General features: G+C 38.2%; 1 protein-coding gene and 1 long non-coding RNA gene across 2 annotated transcripts; both read left to right on the top strand.

The window, feature by feature from the left end:
- The first annotated feature begins 1,489 nt into the window (after positions 1-1,489).
- Positions 1,490-9,210, top strand: LOC111585910 (uncharacterized). Its single transcript, XR_002747891.3, has 5 exons — positions 1,490-1,624; positions 2,126-2,354; positions 3,955-4,056; positions 4,203-4,294; positions 7,290-9,210. It is a non-coding gene; the product is annotated as an uncharacterized LOC111585910 (long non-coding RNA).
- Positions 9,211-14,019: 4,809 nt separating this feature from the next.
- Positions 14,020-20,584, top strand: LOC111585911 (uncharacterized). Its single transcript, XM_023295551.3, has 2 exons — positions 14,020-14,143; positions 15,473-20,584. Exon 2 carries the CDS (start codon positions 15,632-15,634, stop codon positions 16,376-16,378), a length of 747 nt encoding a protein of 248 aa, XP_023151319.2. The 5' UTR covers positions 14,020-14,143; positions 15,473-15,631; the 3' UTR covers positions 16,379-20,584.
- The last annotated feature ends 998 nt before the right edge of the window (positions 20,585-21,582 follow it).

Raw genomic sequence — 21,582 nt, 5'->3', positions numbered from 1 at the left:
TTTTAAAATTTTATTTTGCCACATAATTCCAGATGTGTAGCTGAAAACATGAGAGAGTAAGAGACAGTGTGGGAGCTTCTGTGTATTTTATTATGTAAAGCATAAGCCAATAAGAAGACAAAATATTACAAAAATCAGACCCAAAATGACAAACAAATGACACAAACAAAGCAAAAAGACACAAAAAATTTGACAAAAAAGAAACAAAATGACAAAAAAAGACAAACACCACAAGCAAGGCAAAAAAGCCACAAAACGAGAAAAATGACACACAAAACAACCAATAAAGCAAAACACAAAGCGACAAAAATAAGACAAAAAACACAAATGAGACAAAAAGGAAACACAAAACAACAAAAACAAGAAACAAAATGACAAAAACATGAGACAAACAACAAAAATCAGACAAAAAGGACAAAAATTTGCAAAAATGAGACACAAAATGACAAAAGGACAATGAACAATCTAGTATTTTTTTTATTTTCAAAACAATCTATTAATACTACTTACTTATTTTACATTTATAGTTTTACTAATTTACAATCTGCAGTTAATGTCTTCTCTGGAATTTTTACACTTTGAGGGCCGGATTGGACCCTCTGGAGGACCGCTTTTGGCCCATGGGCCTCATGTTGGACACCCCTGCTGTAAAGGGATGACTGTGTTGACAGTTCTTCTTACTGTGAGAAGGCCGACCAACTTTTTGCCAAGTGAGGGTGTGAAAAATAACCAACCCCCGCTACTTAACACTAATGGACTCATCCATTCCAGTCCTGTGAAAACACAGTCTAAGTGGAAGACCATTAGCATCAGCAGCCTGTGGGAGTGTGAATCTGACCAACAACCCACCGTCAACATGATGGATGACTGTTTTCACGTGTGTGTGTTCAGTCCTGCACACCTGTGTGTGTAATTTAAGTGTGTGTGTTATGAGTTAAGATGAGATGTGTTGCAATTAGATGAATGAGACCACCGTTATTCAGCTGTTTCTCCCTGTTAATAAACCACACACAATAAGGGACCTGTGAATACAACAGCTACTCATTCCTGCACGCGCGCACACACACACACACACACACACGCACACACACATACGCACACACACTTCTGGATTTACTTGTTACATGTCAAAATAATTCATTATTATGTTTTTTTCACCTGAGTTTATTTTAAATATCATAAAAACGAACAAACTAGCCAGCAGAAGCACATATGACCACGAAGAACTGCAAAATACGGAAATGAATGATACATCTGTGGTTAGATGAGTAAAAAAAAAAAGAATTAATAAATATCTTTATTATGTTAAGCAAAAATAAACAGGCTCTTATTAAACATTAATATTACACATGTAAATTAATATAGCCTCAGAATTAAAAAGTTTCCGTGATGAGCGTGGCAACGAGCCAATAAGCAAACTAGTTCACATTGACGTTGGCCAATCAGAGACTTTCAGCCCGCCTCCTAACTGTGAGTTGGTCCAGTTAAGTTCAACGGTGAAAAAGTTAAACGGCTGAATCGTAGATTAGAGCTTAACTAATGCAGTGAGGTAGGATAGAGAAGGACCACATTTTGTTCAGTAAAAACATCGAACCTGTCGCCATTGTGCCAATTTATTGTCCTGGTGAGTTCAGCAAAGTTCTAGCATGAGACACGAAGTAAACGGCGTCTGAAAGTCCGCTAGCCATGATGCTAATTTTCGCCATATTAAACCCCATTGACTTGTGCTAAAATGTTAGCGCTGTAAAAGTCCCCTTGCCATGATGCTAATTTTCGCCATGTTAAATCCTATTGACTTCTGCTAAAATGTTAGCGCTATGAAAGTCTGCTAGCATGTACTTTGCTAGTAAATTCCACCGATAGCTGGTGTTTTCTACAGTTAACGTGTCATCATTTGTTTTCTATTTCCATTATGTTGCCGAACTTCCAGTGAGTTTTTGCTTAAAACATTAGCCCTCAGAAGTAATTATTAAATGAAATTGTGATTTTGAAACTGATTAATCTTCTATACTGTACTGCAAACACCTGAATTACAGCAATAAGTCGATTTTATAAGCTCCTTCTTGTAACCAGAAATAGTGATAGAATTAGCATAGAGGTAATTTTCTGTTGACCTCATTTCTAGGTCTGGTTTATGAGGTGGAACGTTCTTCAGACCAGCTGAGAACCCAGAGTGAGTCTCTGGACCGTCGAAGAACATTGCAGAGATTTGAGAAGAGGTTTCAGAGACTCCAGAGAGACCAGCTTCCAGTAGTGGATGGCGAGTCCAGTCCACAAGAAGCTGAACCTGTTGGCGATAGTAGACTACTGTGAACGAAGGAACCCTCCTATTTTCACCCTCTACTTTGACTATGGTAGGATTGAACTGAACGCACACATACAGCTCCAGACAAGATAACCTCCTCACCTCTCTTCATAGGGAATCATTTAAAGACTTTCAGAGATAATCAGGTTTTCCTTTCTTTTTTTGTTCTTTTAGATGTGGACAGTCTATTTTGTCTTAATTTTTATATTGATATGCATCATTACCGGAGCTCTGTTTAATGTATATTACAAGTTATTATACACAGTTAAAATCTAAAGTTTGTCTTGAGATTCAAGCAAAGATGAGATAATGGAAGAGGAAGTAGCTCTATTATTTCTCAGCTACAGGCCTCAGTTTCATATCTCTCTGTGTGCGTTACTGTCAGCTTAATGATACAATAAAGATGCATTTTAATCAAGAAAAACACATTTAACTATTACCCTCCTCTGTACCATTTCTCCTCTGAAATCTGATGCTTGGGTCGGCCATCAGAAGGGCAGCCTTGTTGTGTCTGAACCTTTAACCTCTGACTGTTAGTTGTGGCCGTCGGGAGCAGCAGCAGACGAACACCGGTGTGATTACAAGCTGCTTCAAAGACCTGCAGCCTGCTAGATGTAGAGCTGTTTCTTTTTAATTCATTAGTCTCTCCCAGTGGAACTTCTGGGAACCTAAAGGGGCCTTCTAGGAGTCAGAAAGGTCACTATCAAAATACGAAACAGTGTATTATCACTGTTAGTTTCATAATGAGATGATAGAGCAGGCAGACGTTCTGTTTTTTAACCATTCTGCTGCGTCTGCTTCCCTCTAGTGGCGTAAATGTGGAATGTTATTCTTCAATGTTGGAAAAACTATCATTAGAGGGACAGTTTTCACAGTAATAATAGTCTCATCCTCATAACATTTGATATTTAATTCACTCATGAATAGCAGCAGTTCTCAGTTTTTTTTGTCAGATCTGCTCTGTGACTTAGATGTGTGTTGTCAACATTCTCACAAAGGATTCACAAATTATATCAAAATTCAACTATTCACTGAGTGAATAAAGTTACCATGTGTTAAAGGATAGAAAATAGTGCTTTGTTTTTTTTGGTTTTTTTTACATTGTCTTTGTAAGAGGAGAGGCTGTATTTATGGATATTTTACCAAAAAAAAGTCGAGCAAAAATGTTATATTCCTCTGGTGGTTTTGTTGTAGATAGCAGACTGTAAACTCAGGTGAACCCTTGATGCTGGGGCTCCACTTAAACAGAAAAGAGTCATTACAACTCCCACACGCTTTATTTACTCCCACAAAGTAAATTAAGAGTTTAACGGTAAATTTGTAATCACATTTTCTAATCTATGCTTTGTCACTGGTGTGTTTTGACCTTTACAGACCAGCTTCATGTGCACCCAGTGATGTTACTGTGAGAAGTGACTGGTCAGAGGAAGACACAGAAAGCTCTGGCAATGAAGACCCAAAGTTAGAAGGTTTAACATGATTAGTGCTCAGATTGAGAACATTTTAGAGACTGAATGAGAAAATAGGATGGAGGCCAGAATAAGTATTTCCTCATTCTATCAAACACCTCAGAAGACAAAAACATGTTTTGTCATTAATACAGTAAATTCTTATTTTGAATTTGTCACTGTGTTCTTTTTTATTTTCAGTCTGACTGAGGACCCCAGACCAGCTTCACCTGCATCTAGCAGTGTCTCTATGAGAAGTGACAGGTCCATGGAGCATCCATTCCACTTCAGGACAGAACCAAGGTAAAAACTGTGATGATGTTTCTACTGTGATAGAGACAAACTCAGAGATGAATGGACATTTACATGTACAAATCTCTTCAAATATCTGTGACTTGGTGATATAGAAAACTTTCTTTGACAGGTCTTTGTTACCAATTGTTTTTCAGCCAATTTCTGGGGCCAATACCAGAGATGTGTGCCTTTCAGTGGTCCCCCAACAGGGGATCCATCTGAGGATGACCCCATGACTTCATAAAAGGTTTGCAAAATCAATACCAGGGCACTTGAAATTTTACTTTTCAAACATATTTAACTTTATTCTCAAGTTCTTCTTTTTTTTTTTTAAAGAAAAATAAAAAAATGAAGACATACAAATCCAATTGGTCATCATTTATAACGAAGCCTAATTTTAATCCTGATGAGACCTGCCTTTTAAGCACCAATTTTTATTTGAAGATTTATGTTGTATAGATAGTCCTGTATTTGCGCCTGGTCTCTGTAGTTTCATATTCACAATCAAACAATTCACATATAGTTTAAATATGAATTCCATATTTTATAGGTTATTTTTATACATTTTGTGTTGACAAGGAAGAAAACACAGCACCTCTTACTTTGTCCTCTCATTTGACCAGTATGATTGGGCCATACCAATATCTATTAGTGCATCTCCAAAGATTTAAATATTGGAAATATTTTTTTTATTATTAATTAAAATATAAGCTTTCATATATATTCTACATTTATTACCCATAAAATGATATTTTTGAAGCATTTCTTTAGTTTGCTTTAATTTTAGCTCATGCTTATGGCTTATAGCTCATTAAAATTTAGAAATCTACTATCTGATATTAGAGTTTTTCCTAAAATCAATTAAAATATTTGCAATCCAGAAATGTCGAACTTCTGGAAAGTATGATTATTTATGGACTCAGTACATGGTTGGGGCTCCTCTACCATGAATCATTGCATCAATGCAGTGTAGCATGGAATCAACCAACCTGTGGCACTGCTAAGGTGTTATTGAAGCCCAGGTTGCTTTGATAGCAGCCTTCAGTTCATCTGTATTTTTGGGTCTCTTGACTGTACCCGAAATAAGGTTCTATGGAGTTCAGGTCAGGCCAGTCAAGCACAGTAGTAACATGGATTACAAACCATTGGGTGGTAGTAATCATCACAGACTGCGACAGCTTTACACTGGCTTTCTACCACTTTGGATTCTGTGCCTCTACACTCTTTCTCTGGAATCTAGGATCTTAATTTTTAAACAAAATTCAAATTTTACTTAATCTGAAAAGAGGACTTTGGACCACTGAGCAACAGTCCAGTTCTTATTCTCCGTAGACCAGGTAAGAGACTTCTGATGTTGTTCAGGAGTGTCTTGATATGACACTCTTGAACAACATCAGTTAAATACTCATATATTCTGTATTCTAATTTTTGAGATGTAGTAGTATATTAAAGTAGTTGTGTTTAGAAATTTTAACATATGCAGTGACTTCTATAAGTCTGCAGTTCATAGACATTACCAGGTCCTTGGTCGTTCTCTTGTGGTGCTCTTCAGTACATGCTTTTTGGGTCAGCCTGTCTCCTTCAGTTTCCTCTTCAGCATATGGAGGGCATGCTCAACTGGATTTCGATTAAGTTTTTCACTTGGTCATTCAAGAGGTTACCAATATTTTTAGCTTAGAAAAACTGGTTTTGTTGCTTTAGCTGTTTCAGATCACTGTCCTGATGTAGGATGAAGCATTGTCCAATGAGTTTCAAGACATTTTTGGGAAGATGGCCGGATGTTTATTTACATTTCAAAATTAATTTAGCTTCTGCTATTGCTGTTCTATCATCAATGAACCAGTACCAGTCCATAACCTCTTATTACCAATGAGGTGGTATTCTTTTATTCTTTGCTCTTGCTGTCACACTAATACAGATTAATCTGGGTCTCATCTGTCCACAAGACCAGTTTCCAAAATTCTGCAGGCTCTTTTCAAAATCTGACCTTCCCATTTCAGTGACATACTAGAAGTAAGCTTTAGCAGTAGTACAGCCCAAACACACCCCAAGGTGTGTAGGTGGAAGTGAAAGCACCGTTAAAAGACTGCATAGCTTTAAACATCACAAAGGACACAGTTTGTGTTGCTGGAAACAAACTCTGACCTCCACTTCTGATAAAACTCAACCTGTTTTATTTAAGAAGGATCACAGACTAAAGAGAAGGAAATCATGTTTTACATTTTATCTTTCTGTAAAGCTTTGACCTAAGTTGGAAGGACAGGAAACTTTAGTAAAGTAAGTTCAGTTCCAACAGCGCAAAGCGTTCATTTGCTGCAGCTGTGTCTTCATGAATGACATTTGAAGTAATCAACACATAGAGACAGGATCAGTCATGATGTAAAATGATCCTGATCCAGCCTCATAAAGGCCGTCGAACACAGACACTGTCAGTCAGCTGCACTTAAATCATTTACTACAGATACTGTTTTGTTGACTGAAGTCTGAGTGTTTTTCTGACATACTGAGTCTTTTTATCAGTTTCCACAGATGGACATTTGCAGCAGAGACAGTATTATATGTATGGACGCATTACACAGTGAAGGCTTTGTAATAATTAAATGACCAAAATATGATGATGTTGAGCAGTGGGTGAATGAAAACACATTTTGTAGTCCTATAACCTGTTGTAGTTTGATAAAGGAGCATCACACATTGACAGACGTTTCAGTGTAGAAATCATACCAAACCTATGAATGTTTTACCTGCAGCTGAACCTTTTCCCCTTAAATAATCTGCATGATGGATCTGAATTTTCATAAAATTAGTTTCATATGTTCTTCTGTAAGGTAATGTCTCTTCACATAATAAAGCTACTTGGGTTAGTTGAGTAGTAGCTGACAGACAATTCTAGGACCATGTGAAGGGGTCGTCCGGGATTTGAACCCGGGACCTCTAATACCCAAAGCGAGAATCATACCCCTAGGCCAACAAGCCACACTTTACAGTAAAGAAAGAGGGAATGTTCAGCCACCCTTTATACTTCACAGCATGATAGAGTAGCTGAGATGCTGTTGTCTTTCAGTTTATTTTTTTGTTTTGGTAATCTAGTAGTAGACATAACTCCTGCTGTTACTGCGTTTGGAGAAAAACAAAGCAGTGTTAAATCATTCATCTCAGATACTATTTTGTTCTTAAAGTCTCATTTGTTTTTTGAAGTTGGAATGTTTTTATGACATATCTATTCTTTCTTTTCCCCTCAGATTCTCTGCAGGATTTCCTGTTCTGTGCTGCTTATCAAAGTCTGTATAACCCAATGAACCTGTATGTGCACATCAGAAATTGGGCTGTACTATTGTACTATTTTTATATAGAATTTATATTTATAGCACATAACTCCCTGTAAGAGTTGTATAGAACAACTATAGCACCAAATGATGGGCTCGTCCAGGATTTGAACCCAGGACCTCTTATACCAAAAGCGAGAATCACACCCCTAGACCAACAAGTTACACTTTCAGTAAAAAATGACATTTTCAGCCATCCTTTATATTTCACATATAGCTTTTATTCTATTCTAACTCAGGGAGTTACACCATCATTTGGTTGTCTTGTTGTCTGCAGCTGTTTAATGAGAATAAAGGTCTTGAGTCTTGAATCTAGTAGACATAACTCCTACTGTTGCAGTGTTTGGAGAAAAACAAAGCAGTGTTAAATTTTGCTTAAATTTCCCTCGGGATTGATAAAGTATCTATCTAAATCATTTACTACAGATACTATTTTGATGTTAAAGTCTGATTTGTTTTGTAAAGTTGGAGTATTTCAATGACATATAAATTCTTTCTTTTCCCCTTAAATACTCTGCAGCATTCCCTATTCTGTGGTACTTAGTAATGTCCATATAACCCAATGAACCTGTATTACCCTGAAACTGGGCGATATATTGTACCCAGGATCTCTCACACCCAAAGCAAGAATCATACCCCTAGACCAACGAGCCACACAACAAGCCTTAAAATGAGGACATTTCAGACTATATTTTACAGCACAACTTACGTTTTTTTTTGCCACCCCAAAATATTTAGTGCCTCCATCCCCTCTGGATAATTTGTCTATGCACTCCTGCTGACCACCAATAATAAAACTAGTATGTTAAGTTATGTACCGGGTGGGCCATAAGTTTGCATACATAGGAAAATGTATAATGTATATTTTGTATGTCTCAGACACCCTAGAAGACGTGTTTGACGCTAGCTTAGGGGGCATTTGAAGGCCATGGTGTATCAGGTGAAGATACGAGACATAAATCATCTCCAGGAATGTATCACCAACATCATCACTAATGCAAGTTCATCAACAGTGGAAAACACGGATTAATATGGGTTTTTGAAACAATGATAATCACATAGATCACATTATAGAAATAAAAACAGTTGTCCAACATAAAATGTTTATTTTTCCTGTGTATGGAAACTTCTGGTCCACCCTGTAGTCACCTTTCCCGTTATAGCAGGTATCTATTAATCTGTCCCTCCCCGACCACCTGAGAGCTCCACAGTGGATGTTTTTTTTAAAAAGGCTTAAAGAGCTTCTTTTTTAACAAAGCTTTGTACCCCCCTGCTATCCTCATTTACAGGCACCAGAAAATATTGTTTCTTTGTCTTAAAAAAATCCAGCAAAAGAATTCCCCAAATTTCTGAAAATTTGCAAAACCTTCAGGAAGAAAATTTCAATAATTCCTTAAAAGTTTCCCTTAAAAGTTTAATTTTTTAAAAAATCCTCCAAACTTGGCAAGAAAATTCTTGTAAATATTTTCAAAAAATGAGTAAAAATCTTCCAAAAAATCCTAAAAATATATAGTGACCCCATATATATCAGTAAAACTTCTAATATTTTCTTTAATTAGATTTTTTTTGTGAATGTTCTTCAGAAACATTTTTAACATTTCTTTTTTCCACCAAAAAATGTTCAAAGATTTCCCAAAAATGTTGAAAATGTGGACATCAGAAGTTTCACTGTGAATATATGTTTTTTCCCACATTTTCAAACTTTAAAACAGGTCAATTTTGACCCGCAGGACGACATGAGGGTTAATTAAACGTGTCCCTGAAATTTTTATTTTTATTTTACCTGCTTGTTTTGTTTCTATCCTTTTATATCTTTAATGTAGCACTTCGAGATTTTGCTTAAATGAAGAGAGCATTACAAATACAATTTCTTCTTCTTCTTATTATTATTATTATTATTATTATTATTATTATAATAATAATAATAATAATAATAATAATAATAATAATAATAATAATAATAATAATAATAATAATAATAATAATAATAATAATACATATTCGCAGTTATGATGGTTTTATTCTGAAAACCGGTTCCGGTTGTGTTGTTGTTCCGGGAGAAACAAACAGCAGCGGAGGACTCAGTTCATCACGTCTCTGTGTACAGCCGTGAGTACAGTTAACACAGTTGTTCTAAACCCTGCTGTGGTTTATTTAGTCTCTGAACTGTCTGATAATGGACATTCTGTCCTCTTAATGCGGGTTTAGGCGGAAGCTAACCTGTTAGCCTGTTAGCTTTAACTGACGGCTGCTGATGAGACAACTGGTTTAATCTGCTGTAAAGTGTTGGGGTTGTTGTGTACAGCTTCTGTAATCCTTACTTGAACATTTCAGGTCGTGTTAGCTCCTCTGAAGCTAGATTAACGGTATGTTGAGCCTGAAGTCATTTAACCTCCATGATGCTCAGCTAACCTGCTCTGCATGTTCAGCTCTCAGTTTGTGGTTTTTATCTGCTTCCTTTTACTGGTTCTCTTCCTGACTGTGTTCTCTCAGCAGTGCAGATACAGATGGTCAGCTGAGGGAATATATCTGCAAACCTGTGGAGCTGATAATTAGTAATCCCACTGTACAAAGCTGTCCAATGTGTTGCTGCAGTTGGTGATGCAAAAATAAATGTAAATGTAACTCAGATATGTATAGTATGTTTTATTCTATACATATATTCTCATGCATGCTCCTCATTTGTCTCCTTGCCTGTTTTACCCTGCTGATATATTTATCACATTGGATGAGTATGATCTTGGTTCATGGATGACATCAGATGTGGAGCAGCAATAACAGCATTTATGAAAATGAAAAATATACTGACAAATAAGAAAATAGCAGTTAAAATCAGTATGAGGACTCTCAACTGCTACATCCTACCAGTTCTGATTCATTGCACATCTGAAAATACTACCAGGACAACAAGGGCTTCTTCTAGATGGCAGTGTTTAATCTCTCTATGTAAAACTGCCTTTGGACAAACAACCTTCTCCTACAAAACAATAACAGAATGGAATCAGCTCCCCTCTGAACTAAAGACTTTTCTAAAGAAACTAAAAAATGGATCCGGAGAAACCAAACCTGTCAGCACTGACAGGGCTTGAAATGACTATTTTTAAATGTGAGAATGTGAGATCCTTTTTAAAAATGTTATGTATTGTTTTTCTATCTTGTTTCTCTCTTATCTGCTCCAGGAACTGCAGATGGAAACTAGCGAGTGAAATAATAATCTGGTCCAGAGCATCTCTACCTTGTGTTTAATGTTCTTCTGTCAATCAGTCCGGGGCCATGCCGTCCAGCGTAGGAGATCCTTTCTCTCCAGCTAATCCAAGCTTTTTCTTTCTGAATTGTGACTGTTGATGGTTCCATGTGTCTCCATGATGTCAGTCCGTCCATCATCTTCATTCTGTCTGCCTAGTCCTCTCTTCACATTAAGTTTTCCAGTTGTAATGATATATTGCAGGGTCTCCTTCTGCACATGGTCCTGTCAAATAAACTAATACAGAAATAAAAAAAATAAATATTACAGCCATTAGAACTCCGATTATAAATGTGTATTGGCTAAAATGTGGCATTTTTCACTGGGAATGTTCAGTAAATTATATTTCGCTTTGGCTAAAAATGGAGGTTATTTCTGCAAATCTTTCATTGTGGAACAGCGTCAGACATAAGTGTGAAAACCTGAATGAAGTCTACAGTTTGAGAGCTTTAATGTTTTATTCTCGTTCGCACACAACAGTTCGTTTCTGTATCAGACAAATACGATGTTTGAAATGTTAACTTCTGCTGTTTTGTGTTTTTTCTGTTTTCTTTAATTAACAGACGGACGAAGATGCAGCATCGCTACTGATCTCCATCCGTATATTCTGAAATTCAGCGGACAAACTCAGAAAATCGTCTCATGAGAAGCGGCTTCATCCTTTTACATCCAGCTCCTGTTCTAAACTCCATCCTTTTACATCCAGCTCCTATTCTTAACTCCACGTCTGCCAGCTTCAGAGGAGACATTCTGCTCCTGAACCTCCATCATGACTGAGCTGTCCGACTTCGAGCGAGGCCAGATAGTCGGGGCTCAGGTCGCCGGTCTGTCCGTCAGGAAAACCGCCCAGCTGTGTGACGTGTCGAGCCGGACCGTGGTGAAGGTCATGAACGCTTACAACAAACACGGATTCACTGCAACGGCTCAGAAGAACAAGAAGCAGGAGCCACAAGCAAAGAGGAAAAGACTGAAGAACGCTGGAGAAGCTGCCAGCGATACGCCGGCATCTGAAGAGCAGAAAGAAACGCCTGAATCCCAGAATGCAGAGCAGCAGTAACCGGCTGGGATGTTCTATTTTTACACCCAGGATGCCTTCATTCAGCCCTCACTGTTCACGTTTTAGCTTTAATCGTTGTTTTAAAAGGCCTGAAAATGATCTCTTCTGCCAGCTGAGGATGTGTCCATGGTTTTCCTGAGCTTTCTAGAATGTGTTTGCTGAATTCCAGTGACTTTATTTCCGGTTAACCCTCGTGTCGTCCTGCAGGTCAAAATTGATCCGTTTTAAAGTTTGAAAATGTGGGAAAAAAATCTATTTTCACAGTGAAACTTCTGATGTCCACATTTTCTACATCTTTGGGAAATTTTTGAACATTTTTTGGTGGAAAAATTTTTTTAAAAATGTTTCTTCAGAACATTCACAAAAAAAGAAACCAAAATCCAATGAATTTTGCTGGATTTTGGTTGATTTTTATGTGAATGTTCTTAAAGAAAATATTAGAAGTTTTACTGATATATATGTAATCACTTTAGATATTTTTAGGATTTTTTTGGAAAATTTTTACTCATTTTTTGAAAGTATTTACAAGAATTTTCTTGCCAAATTTGGGGGATTTTTCAAAATAAAACTTAAGGGAAACTTTTAAGGAATTATTGGAACTTTTGTCCTTAAGGTTTTGCAAATTTTCAGAAATTTGGGGATTTTTTTTCTGAATTTTTGGATTTTTTTCAGACAAGGAAACTATATTTTTTGGTGCCCGTCAGTGAAGACTACAGGGGGGTTAAACCAGTGGAACATTGATAAAATAGCATTAAACTGGGTTTTATTGCCGCCCAAAGACATTTCAGCCAGCCCTAAACTGAAGTCATCAACCACAAAAAATATGAGAATTAAAAGTTACATTTTTGTTAATTCAGATTTAATTTATTTAGGCATCAAGGAGGCCAATTTTTGTTTCACAAATGGTCAGAAATAACAGAAAGAAGAGAAAATCAAACAAGCAGAGAGTTTTTCCTGACATGAAGCAGCGTTTTCAGCTCCTGTCTGCATGCTGCTGATGTTCCACTGTGCTCCATGTTCCAGGATCAGTCTCTGAATAAATTTGACTTTTTGTTTGGAAGAAAGATGTAAAAACAATGTGAAGACAGTGAACCTGTTAAAGTCTTAAAATGTGCTGTATTTCTTATTTTTTTATTCTGTGGAGCAGTATTACTCATGCATCTGTTTGGACCAGAAGAGAAAATAAATGTGAGATCTCAGTCTGAGTTCTGTCGTTTAGTTGTTGGATCGCTGCTGCAGACGTCCAGAGAAAGAAAAGACCTTCAGAAGCAGCAGTAGCAGAGCTGAACTAACAGACCTTCATGGGTTTATACCCGTTATCAGTTTGTGATCAAACTTAATTAGTGGTTTAGTTTCCTCACAGGAAGTAGTTTTTATGTTGAGTTATTATTATTAATCAGTTTATTTAAAAAGGGACCATGTTCAATATTAAACATAAATGTTGTCATTTGATGTACCAAAAAACACAAGCCAGACAAAAAAGGAAACACAAAACGACAAGTCAGACGAAAACATGACAAAATATTACAAAAATGAGACACAAAATGGAAAAAAAATAAGACAAATGACAAAACAAAAAAGACAAAAACTTTGACAGAAAAGTTACAAAGCAACAAAAAATGGACAAACGACGAGACTAAAATTTACACAAATGACACAGATAAGGCAAACAATGACAAAAGGGAGAAACAAAATGACAAAAAAACAACAAAAGCGAAACAAAAAACAAAATGACAATGAATAAAGCAAAACAAAATGACAAAAATGAGCCAAAAAATACAAGCAAGACAAAAAGGAAACACAAAACGACAAAAAGAAAACGACTAGTCAGACAAAAAAATTTGAAAAAACATTACAAAGCCTCAAAAAGTGGACAAACGACGTAAAATGACAAAAGCGAGGGGGTCAGGCATATGGGTTCTGTAAAGCGTCTCGAGACAATTTGACTGTAATTGGCGCTATATAAATAAAATTGAATTGAAAACGACAAAAACGAGACAATGAAAGTCAGACAAAAAAAGACAAAAACAAGACAAAATATTACAAAAATGAGACACAAAATGACAAAAGAACAAAGAACAATCTAGTATTTTACTTTCTGATCAGAACAACTTGTCATGGTCTGGAAATGATTTTAAATGTATAGTTTTACTAATTTACAATCTGCAGTTAATGTCTTCTCTGGAATTTTTACACTTTGAGGGCCGGATTGGACCCTCTGGAGGGCCGCTTTTGGCCCGCGGGCCGCATGTTGGACACCCTTGGTGTAAATGCATTTGAGTTTGTTCTTTTGTGTGTGTTCGTGTGTTTTTAAGTCATATTCTTAATATGTGTTCAGATGCTGGACAGAAAAGTTGAGTGAGATTTATTTTGAAAATCCGTAACCGGAACTAGCAGTCCTCTCCGTGCCGGATTGAAAAGCAGCAGCTGGACGTCCGTCAACAAGCTGCAGACTGAACAGTTTAATCAGTAAGTAAAACACTGTGCAGTCAGTAGACGACATAATCTGTTCACTTTCTTATGTTACTATTATTTAAAGTAAAAACTGAACTCTGAATAGCGTGTTGTTGATGGAAGCTAACCCAGTAGCTGCTACCTGCTAGCTTAAATACTGGTTAACGTTACAGAAAACTACAACTGAGTTAAAATAAAACACTAAACATTAACGAGCTTCTCTAAGTGTGTTTTAGCTGCTCAATAACAATATAAGCTGTACTGTAGAGGGTTTATTTAGAGCTCCTACACCTGTTAATCTAACGTCTCTGGTAGTGTTAGCTGCTGCTGTTTACATCAGTATTAGAGCTAACAATGAAAATAATTATAATAATGATAATTTATATTTAATAATTTATTTATTGGTCGTTAATTGGCAATCGGTTTGACTAAAAAAATTGCAAAAAAAGATTAAACAAACAAACCAAATAGTAATAATAATTTTTTTTTAATTTTATTTTTTTATATATATATATATATATATTTATATTTTTACATTTTTATTTTTATATATATACACACAAATAAAGAAAAAAATTGCAAAAAATAAAATAAAACAAGCAACAAAAATTATATATAAACATATACATATATATATATATATATATATATATACATATATATATATATATATATATATATATATATATATATCCAAATATAGAAAGAAGAGCAAAAATAACAGTGGGTTTTACAAGGTTAAGAAAAGGAAAATCTAAAGATCCAAATTCCAGCTTCTTAAATGAAAACACTATCAGATTTTTTTACTAATCTATGATAGAACTGAATATTATTTTGGCTGTTAACAAACCAAAACATAATCTTGAGCTTTAAACAGCATTTTTCAGCATTTTCTGACATTTTATATCAATCTGTCAGACTTCATTTATATAACATGTTTCATACAAATACAAGCAACCCAAAGTGATTTACACATTACAGAATTTTTTAAAAAAAAGCAATATAACAATACAAACAACCTCTCTCTAAAATGCAGGGAATGAGGAACTGATTGAAAGCTATCCTATACAACACATGCAATGAGGAAAGTTAGATAAAAAATAAAATAAGATAGATAAATTAATAAAATGAAAACAATCTATTATTAAAATAGAGATAGAAATGAAAGCAAAAAGTAAAAAAAAAAAACAATAAGAAATGATTATAGGCCAAGCAACCAATCAATAAATAACAATAAAAATGTTTGTTGCATCCTGATCTACATAAATCAAGTGTGGCAGTTTTTAATGAATATAATTTTAATTTCTTATATTTCTTGTTCTTGTTTCCTTCGTCCCATCATAGACCGGTGAGGAGAGCTTTTCAGGATTTAATCTCCTCCTGCCCAGGATGTCTCTGCTGCTCCGGTACAGGAGATAATGCTAACACCATCCAGCTAGGACTCAGAGACAGAAGCTGCTGGTATCTGGGATCATCTGTCTAATCAGGAGCCTCCAGAGCAGCATGAGCGACTTAACGGAGTTTGAAAGATGCCAGATAGTCGCTGCTCGCCTATCAGGTGCATCTGTCACCAAAACCGCTCAGCTGTTCAACGTGGCGAGAGGAACCGTGTCCAGAGTCATGACCGTCTACATCAAGCATGGACGGACGGCGTCGGCCAAGAAGAACAGCGGACGCAAGTCGAAGCTGACGGAGACGGACAGACAGACGCTGCTGAGGATAGTCGATGAACATCCAGAGTTCACGGCCTCTAAAATCACCTCAGAGCTGAACAGACATCTCTCCCACACCGTCTCAGTAAAGACCGTACGCCGGGAGCTGCACAAAGCCGGGATTTTTAGAGGAGCAGCCGGCCGGAAACCAGAGACAGAAACTGAAACAGGAAAACCAGACAGAAACTCTGAATCTGAGGAAGAGACTCCTGGAGAAGAACACTCCAGACCTGAAACACAAACAGAGAGCTGGATAAAGAAGCCTGTTGGAGATGACACCATGTCTGCACTCCAGACCCGAGTCCAACATGGATACAACCCAGGAACATCTGGACACGGATACGACACAGGAACATCTGGACACGGATACGACACGGGAACATCTGCACAGTCTGAACCTGGAGCTGCTGAAGAACACTTTATCGCACACAGGTCTGCTGAAAACAGCTCAAATCTGGAATCCCAGACACATGAAAAACATCACAACTTCCAGAAGTATCACGACGAGACTAAACAGCCTGAACCTCCGACTAGTTAAAGGACCAACGTTGTTTTTGTGTTCTATTTCAGTCTTTCTAAAGCCCTGTACACACTGTGTGATTTTCAGCCGTCCAAGCCCAAAGCTAACAATCATAAGAGAATGGTGGAGATATCTTTGGTCTTGACTCTAAATCGGTGGTGCTACGTCGCACTGTGAGACAGGTTCAAGGTCGAGGTGATCATCTCACAGTGTGACAACAACTAACTAACCAATAGAAATGCAGGATGAAATGACGGACTGATCAATAAACCCAAATAGATGATTTGTGGCGACAATGGCAAAATGCATCAAAACCAGAATGTGGGATTTAAACAGAGACGACAGCCTAATACATTGCATTAAATCTTTCTAAGACGCTGTTTATCTTAAAACGTCTCGATAGTCATCACATTCATTTTGTTTATGTTTACATGTAGTTTGTTTTGTTTGAAAATGACAGACCGTAACAATAAATACAGTAGTTTTGAGTTCTTTTGTTCAGACATAAGGTGATAAGATAGATGCTGACTACCTTGACAGTTCCGGCGAGCAGCTCTTCAGAACTCAAAACTACTGCATTAAATAGAAGACATGATGAACGTTTTTGAGACACAGCAGTAGATGCTAATGTAAAATGCTAGTAGATGCTAACAAGTATTTACTTCAAGCTCCCTTTGTAAAATTGTCCTCTCTTTCCGAGGCATGACCGTGTCCATATCCTCCTCCTCCTCCTCATTTTTTTGGGATTTGTCTCCAAACACATAAATGTCAGCAGGGCGAGGGCTCTGTTCATGTTTGGCTAGTTTCCGTGTGATTGTAGGGCTCTGTTCATGTTTGGCTAGTTTCCCTGTGATTGTAGGGCTCCGTTCATGTTTGGCTAGTTTCCCTGTGATTGTAGGGCTCTGTTCATGTCTGGCTAGTTTCCCTGTGACTGTAGGGTTCATGTTTGGCTAGTTTCCCTGTGATTGTAGGGCTCCGTTCATGTTTGGCTAGTTTCCCTGTGATTGTAGGGCTCCGTTCATGTTTGGCTAGTTTCCCTGTGATTGTAGGGCTCCGTTCATGTTTGGCTAGTTTCCCTGTGATTGTAGGGCTCCGTTCATGTTTGGCTAGTTTCCCTGTGATTGTAGGGCTCTGTTCATGTTTGGCTAGTTTCCCTGTGACTGTAGGGTTCATGTCTGGGTAGTTTCCCTGTGATTGTAGGGTTCATGTCTGGGTAGTTTCCCTGTGATTGTAGGGTTCATGTCTGGGTAGTTTCCCTGTGATTGTAGGGTTCATGTCTGGGTAGTTTCCCTGTGACTGTAGGGTTCATGTCTGGGTAGTTTCCCTGTGATTGTAGGGTTCATGTCTGGGTAGTTTCCCTGTGACTGTAGGGTTCATGTCTGGGTAGTTTCCCTGTGATTGTAGGGTTCATGTCTGGGTAGTTTCCCTGTGATTGTAGGGTTCATGTCTGGCTAGTTTCCCTGTGATTGTAGGGTTCATGTCTGGGTAGTTTCCCTGTGACTGTAGGGTTCATGTCTGGGTAGTTTCCCTGTGATTGTAGGGTTCATGTCTGGGTAGTTTCCCTGTGATTGTAGGGCTCATGTTTGATAAGATAAGATAAGATAAGATAAAGTTCTTTATTTCTCCCCACTCCAGGGGAAATTTACATTGTTACAGCAGCTTTATTTACAATATATACAAGGGTGGCAAAATTTTTTAACAGAAAAAATAAAAATAAAAATAAAGTTTAAAAGTGCAGAGATGTGCAGTGCAAGAATGTCAGTGCAAATTTTGTGGTTTGGGGTGGTAATGATATAGTCCAGTTTATGTTAACATCAGCCAGTGATGCTGATGTTGTAAAGTCTTATAGCAGATGGAATGAAGGACCTGTGATAGCGTTCCTTCTTGCAGGGTGGATGTCTCAGTCTGCTGCTGAAGGAGCTGCTTAAAGACCCCACAGTGTCATGCAGTGGGTGAGAGGGATTGTCCATGACGGATGTGAGCTTTGCCAACATCCTCCTCTCACCCACCTCCTCTATGGAGTCCAGGGAACAGTCCAGGACAGAACCTCCTCCTGACCTTCTGTTTAGTCTCTTTCTGTCCCTTTCAGTGCTCCCTGCTCCCCAGCAGACCACTGCATAGAAAATAGCAGACGCTACCACAGAGTCGTAGAATGTCCTGAGCAGAGTCCTGCACACTCCAAAGGACCTCAGTCTCCTCAGCAGGTGGAGACGACTTTGGCCCTTCTTGTACAGAACCTCTGTATTGTGTGTCCAGTCCAGTTTATTATTGAGGTGAACACCCAGGTATTTGTATGTGTCCACCATGTCAATGTCCAAACCCTGGATGTTCACCGGTGCAGTCCGGGGTGTCCTCCTCCTGCGGAAGTCCACGATCATCTCCTTCATCTTACTGGCGTTGAGCTGCAGATGGTTTCGCTCACACCAGTCCACAAAGTCAGAGATGACCATCCTGTACTCCCGCTCGTCCCCCTCAGATACCCAACAATGGCTGTATCATCGGAGAACTTCTGGAGGTGACAGCTCCCAGAGTTGTAGTGGAAGTCCGATGTGTACAGGGTGAAGAGAAAGGGGGAGAGCACTGTCCCCTGTGGACCTCCATGCTGCTGACTACCACATCAGACACACAGTCCTGAAGCCTCACGTACTGTGGTCTGTTGGTGAGGTAGTCGATGGTCCAAGCAGCCAGGTGACAGTCTACTCCTGCTCCTTCAAGCTTCACCCTGAGCAGAGAAGGCTGGATGGTGTTGAAAGCACTGGAGAAGTCAAAGAACATGACCCTCACAGTGCTGCTGGGTTTCTCCAGATGAGTCAGTGATCTGTGCAGCAGGTAGACGACTGCATTATCCACTCCAATGTTCGGTTGGTAAGCGAACTGCAGTGGATCCAGATACTGGCTCACCTGGGGACGGAGGTTCCTGAGGACGATCCTCTCCATGGTCTTCATCAGGTGAGAAGTGAGGGCCACAGGTCTGAAGTGGTTAGGCTCCCTGGGGTTCCTGGTCTTAGAGACAGGAACCAGGCAGGCTAGTTTGGCTAGTTTCCCTGTGATTGTAGGGTTCATGTTTGGCTAGTTTCCCTGTGATTGTAGGGTTCATGTCTGGCTAGTTTCCCTGTGACTGTAGGGTTCATGTCTGGGTAGTTTCCCTGTGATTGTAGGGTTCATGTTTGGCTAGTTTCCCTGTGACTGTAGGGTTCATATTTGGCTAGTTTCCCTGTGATTGTAGGGTTCATGTCTGGGTAGTTTCCCTGTGATTGTAGGGTTCATATTTGGCTAGTTTCCCTGTGACTGTAGGGTTCATATTTGGCTAGTTTCCCTGTGATTGTAGGGTTCATGTCTGGGTAGTTTCCCTGTGATTGTAGGGTTCATGTCTGGCTAGTTTCCCTGTGACTGTAGGGTTCATATTTGGCTAGTTTCCCTGTGATTGTAGGGCTCATGTTTGGCTAGTTTCCCTGTGATTGTAGGGTTCATGTCTGGCTAGTTTCCCTGTGATTGTAGGGCTCATGTTTGGCTAGTTTCCCTGTGATTGTAGGGTTCATGTATGGCTAGTTTCCCTGTGATTGTGGGAGCTCCGTTTATGCTTCAGTTGTTTATTTTTCATGGATGGACGGCTCACGCTGATGACGTTTTATTCTTCGTTCACGTCGACTCACGTACATCGTAAGCTGAGATTCAGCTGCGTTTTCATCGTTAATCTGCACACAGCAAACTTCACGTCATGCCCAAAGATTATTAGATTCATGTTGTACAGTGTCAGATTGTTAAAATCACACAGTGTGTAGAGGCTTTAATACATCTAGAATGTTCATGTTGAGAAAAACCACAGAATGCCTTCATCCTTTAATGTGCTCATGGATTAGAATGAACTTTTAAAGATTTATTTATTTATTTATTGTGTGACTGCCTCGCCGTGCTGCATTCAGTCCATTTTTCTTTATGAACAAACATTTTAACTTTGAATGTAGATTTTTAAAACTTGCTCTAAATCGATAAAATCATCCATGCTGGAGATGTGAAATAGTATTTGGTGATGTTCAGTTAAAAAACAATCAGCAACAATCACATAATGGATTGAAATATTCACAGTTTGCTTTCATTGTCAGTCCAGGCTGAAAATGTCTGCTGTCTCTCAGCACATCTGATCGTTCGTGTTGTTCTGTAAAGCATGGCCTTTTTCAGTTTGTGTTTATCAATAATAAACTCTTGTGGTTTTGCTTCACTAAATCCTTCACGAGAATCCTGAGAGAATAATATACTGTAGTTTCTCTACTAGCTCAGAAAGGTTTGCAAAAAATCCCTCTGCCAGAAAATGTTTGGCTCTCAGTGGAAGAAGCTTCTTTTAGCGTGGATCTTGGTGGTGACTGATAAATATGTAGTGTTTAATTATGGAAACATTAAAGCTGTAACCCTAATTTTACAGGTTATGTGAAGTAGAAAACCCAAACTACAGGATGGTGTAAATAAAACACTTTTTCTACATTTAGAAGATGTCAAATATTGATCAAATGAACCGTTAGACTCATTCCCAGATGTTTTCTGTGGTGCAGATGTGTTGAATAACAACTGATGACTGATGATCAGAATTATTAGACCCCTACTAAGCTATCTGTTCTTTTGTCTGATAAATGTTGAAATAGTTGTGACAAGTGAACACAAAGCATCAGACAGCACACAGATTAGTGTTTGTACTATAGAATAAATTCTTAAAAGAAGTTTGTTGTTGAACAAATGGTGACGAGATGCCCAAGCAGCTCAACTGGTTGAGAAGGGGACTCATAACGACAGCGTCAGAGACACCAGTTTGATTCCAGCTCATGGCCCTTTACTGCAGGTCTTCCCTGCTTTCCTGTCTTCTTCTCTACTTACCTATTGAATAAAACCATCAAAAGGGCCCAAAAAAGAACTTAGAAACAATGTCATTAGTTTAGTATGTCAGCCTAGACTCAGAACATCCTGTATTTATTAACACACATGCAGTGTTTGTGTCTATAGGCTGCTTTAAGAACTAATGTGTGGATACAGTTTAATCTCAGTGCATGGAATGGAAATATGTCCAATCAATGGTGTGTAACCCTGTTAGCTCAGCCCATCCTCGGTATTGATTCTTTTATTTTATAGTCAGTTCTCCACAGAGCTGCAGGGACTCGACACATATTAGAAATGCTCTCACACTGTCCTGAGTCCCTGCGAGGCTGTGATCGGTTCTTCTGGTTGATGTGATG

This window comes from Amphiprion ocellaris, chromosome 8 (assembly GCF_022539595.1).
Source record: "Amphiprion ocellaris isolate individual 3 ecotype Okinawa chromosome 8, ASM2253959v1, whole genome shotgun sequence".
In the NCBI taxonomy this organism is placed as follows: Eukaryota; Metazoa; Chordata; class Actinopteri; family Pomacentridae; genus Amphiprion; species Amphiprion ocellaris.
The sequence above is the reverse complement of the archived record's forward strand: the minus strand, read 5'-3'. Positions and strand labels throughout refer to the sequence as shown.

Coding starts and splice junctions, on each gene's coding strand:
- LOC111585911 (XM_023295551.3), top strand. CDS start 15,632: ATGAGCGACTTAACGGAGTTTGAAAGATGCCAGATAGTCGCTGCTCGC.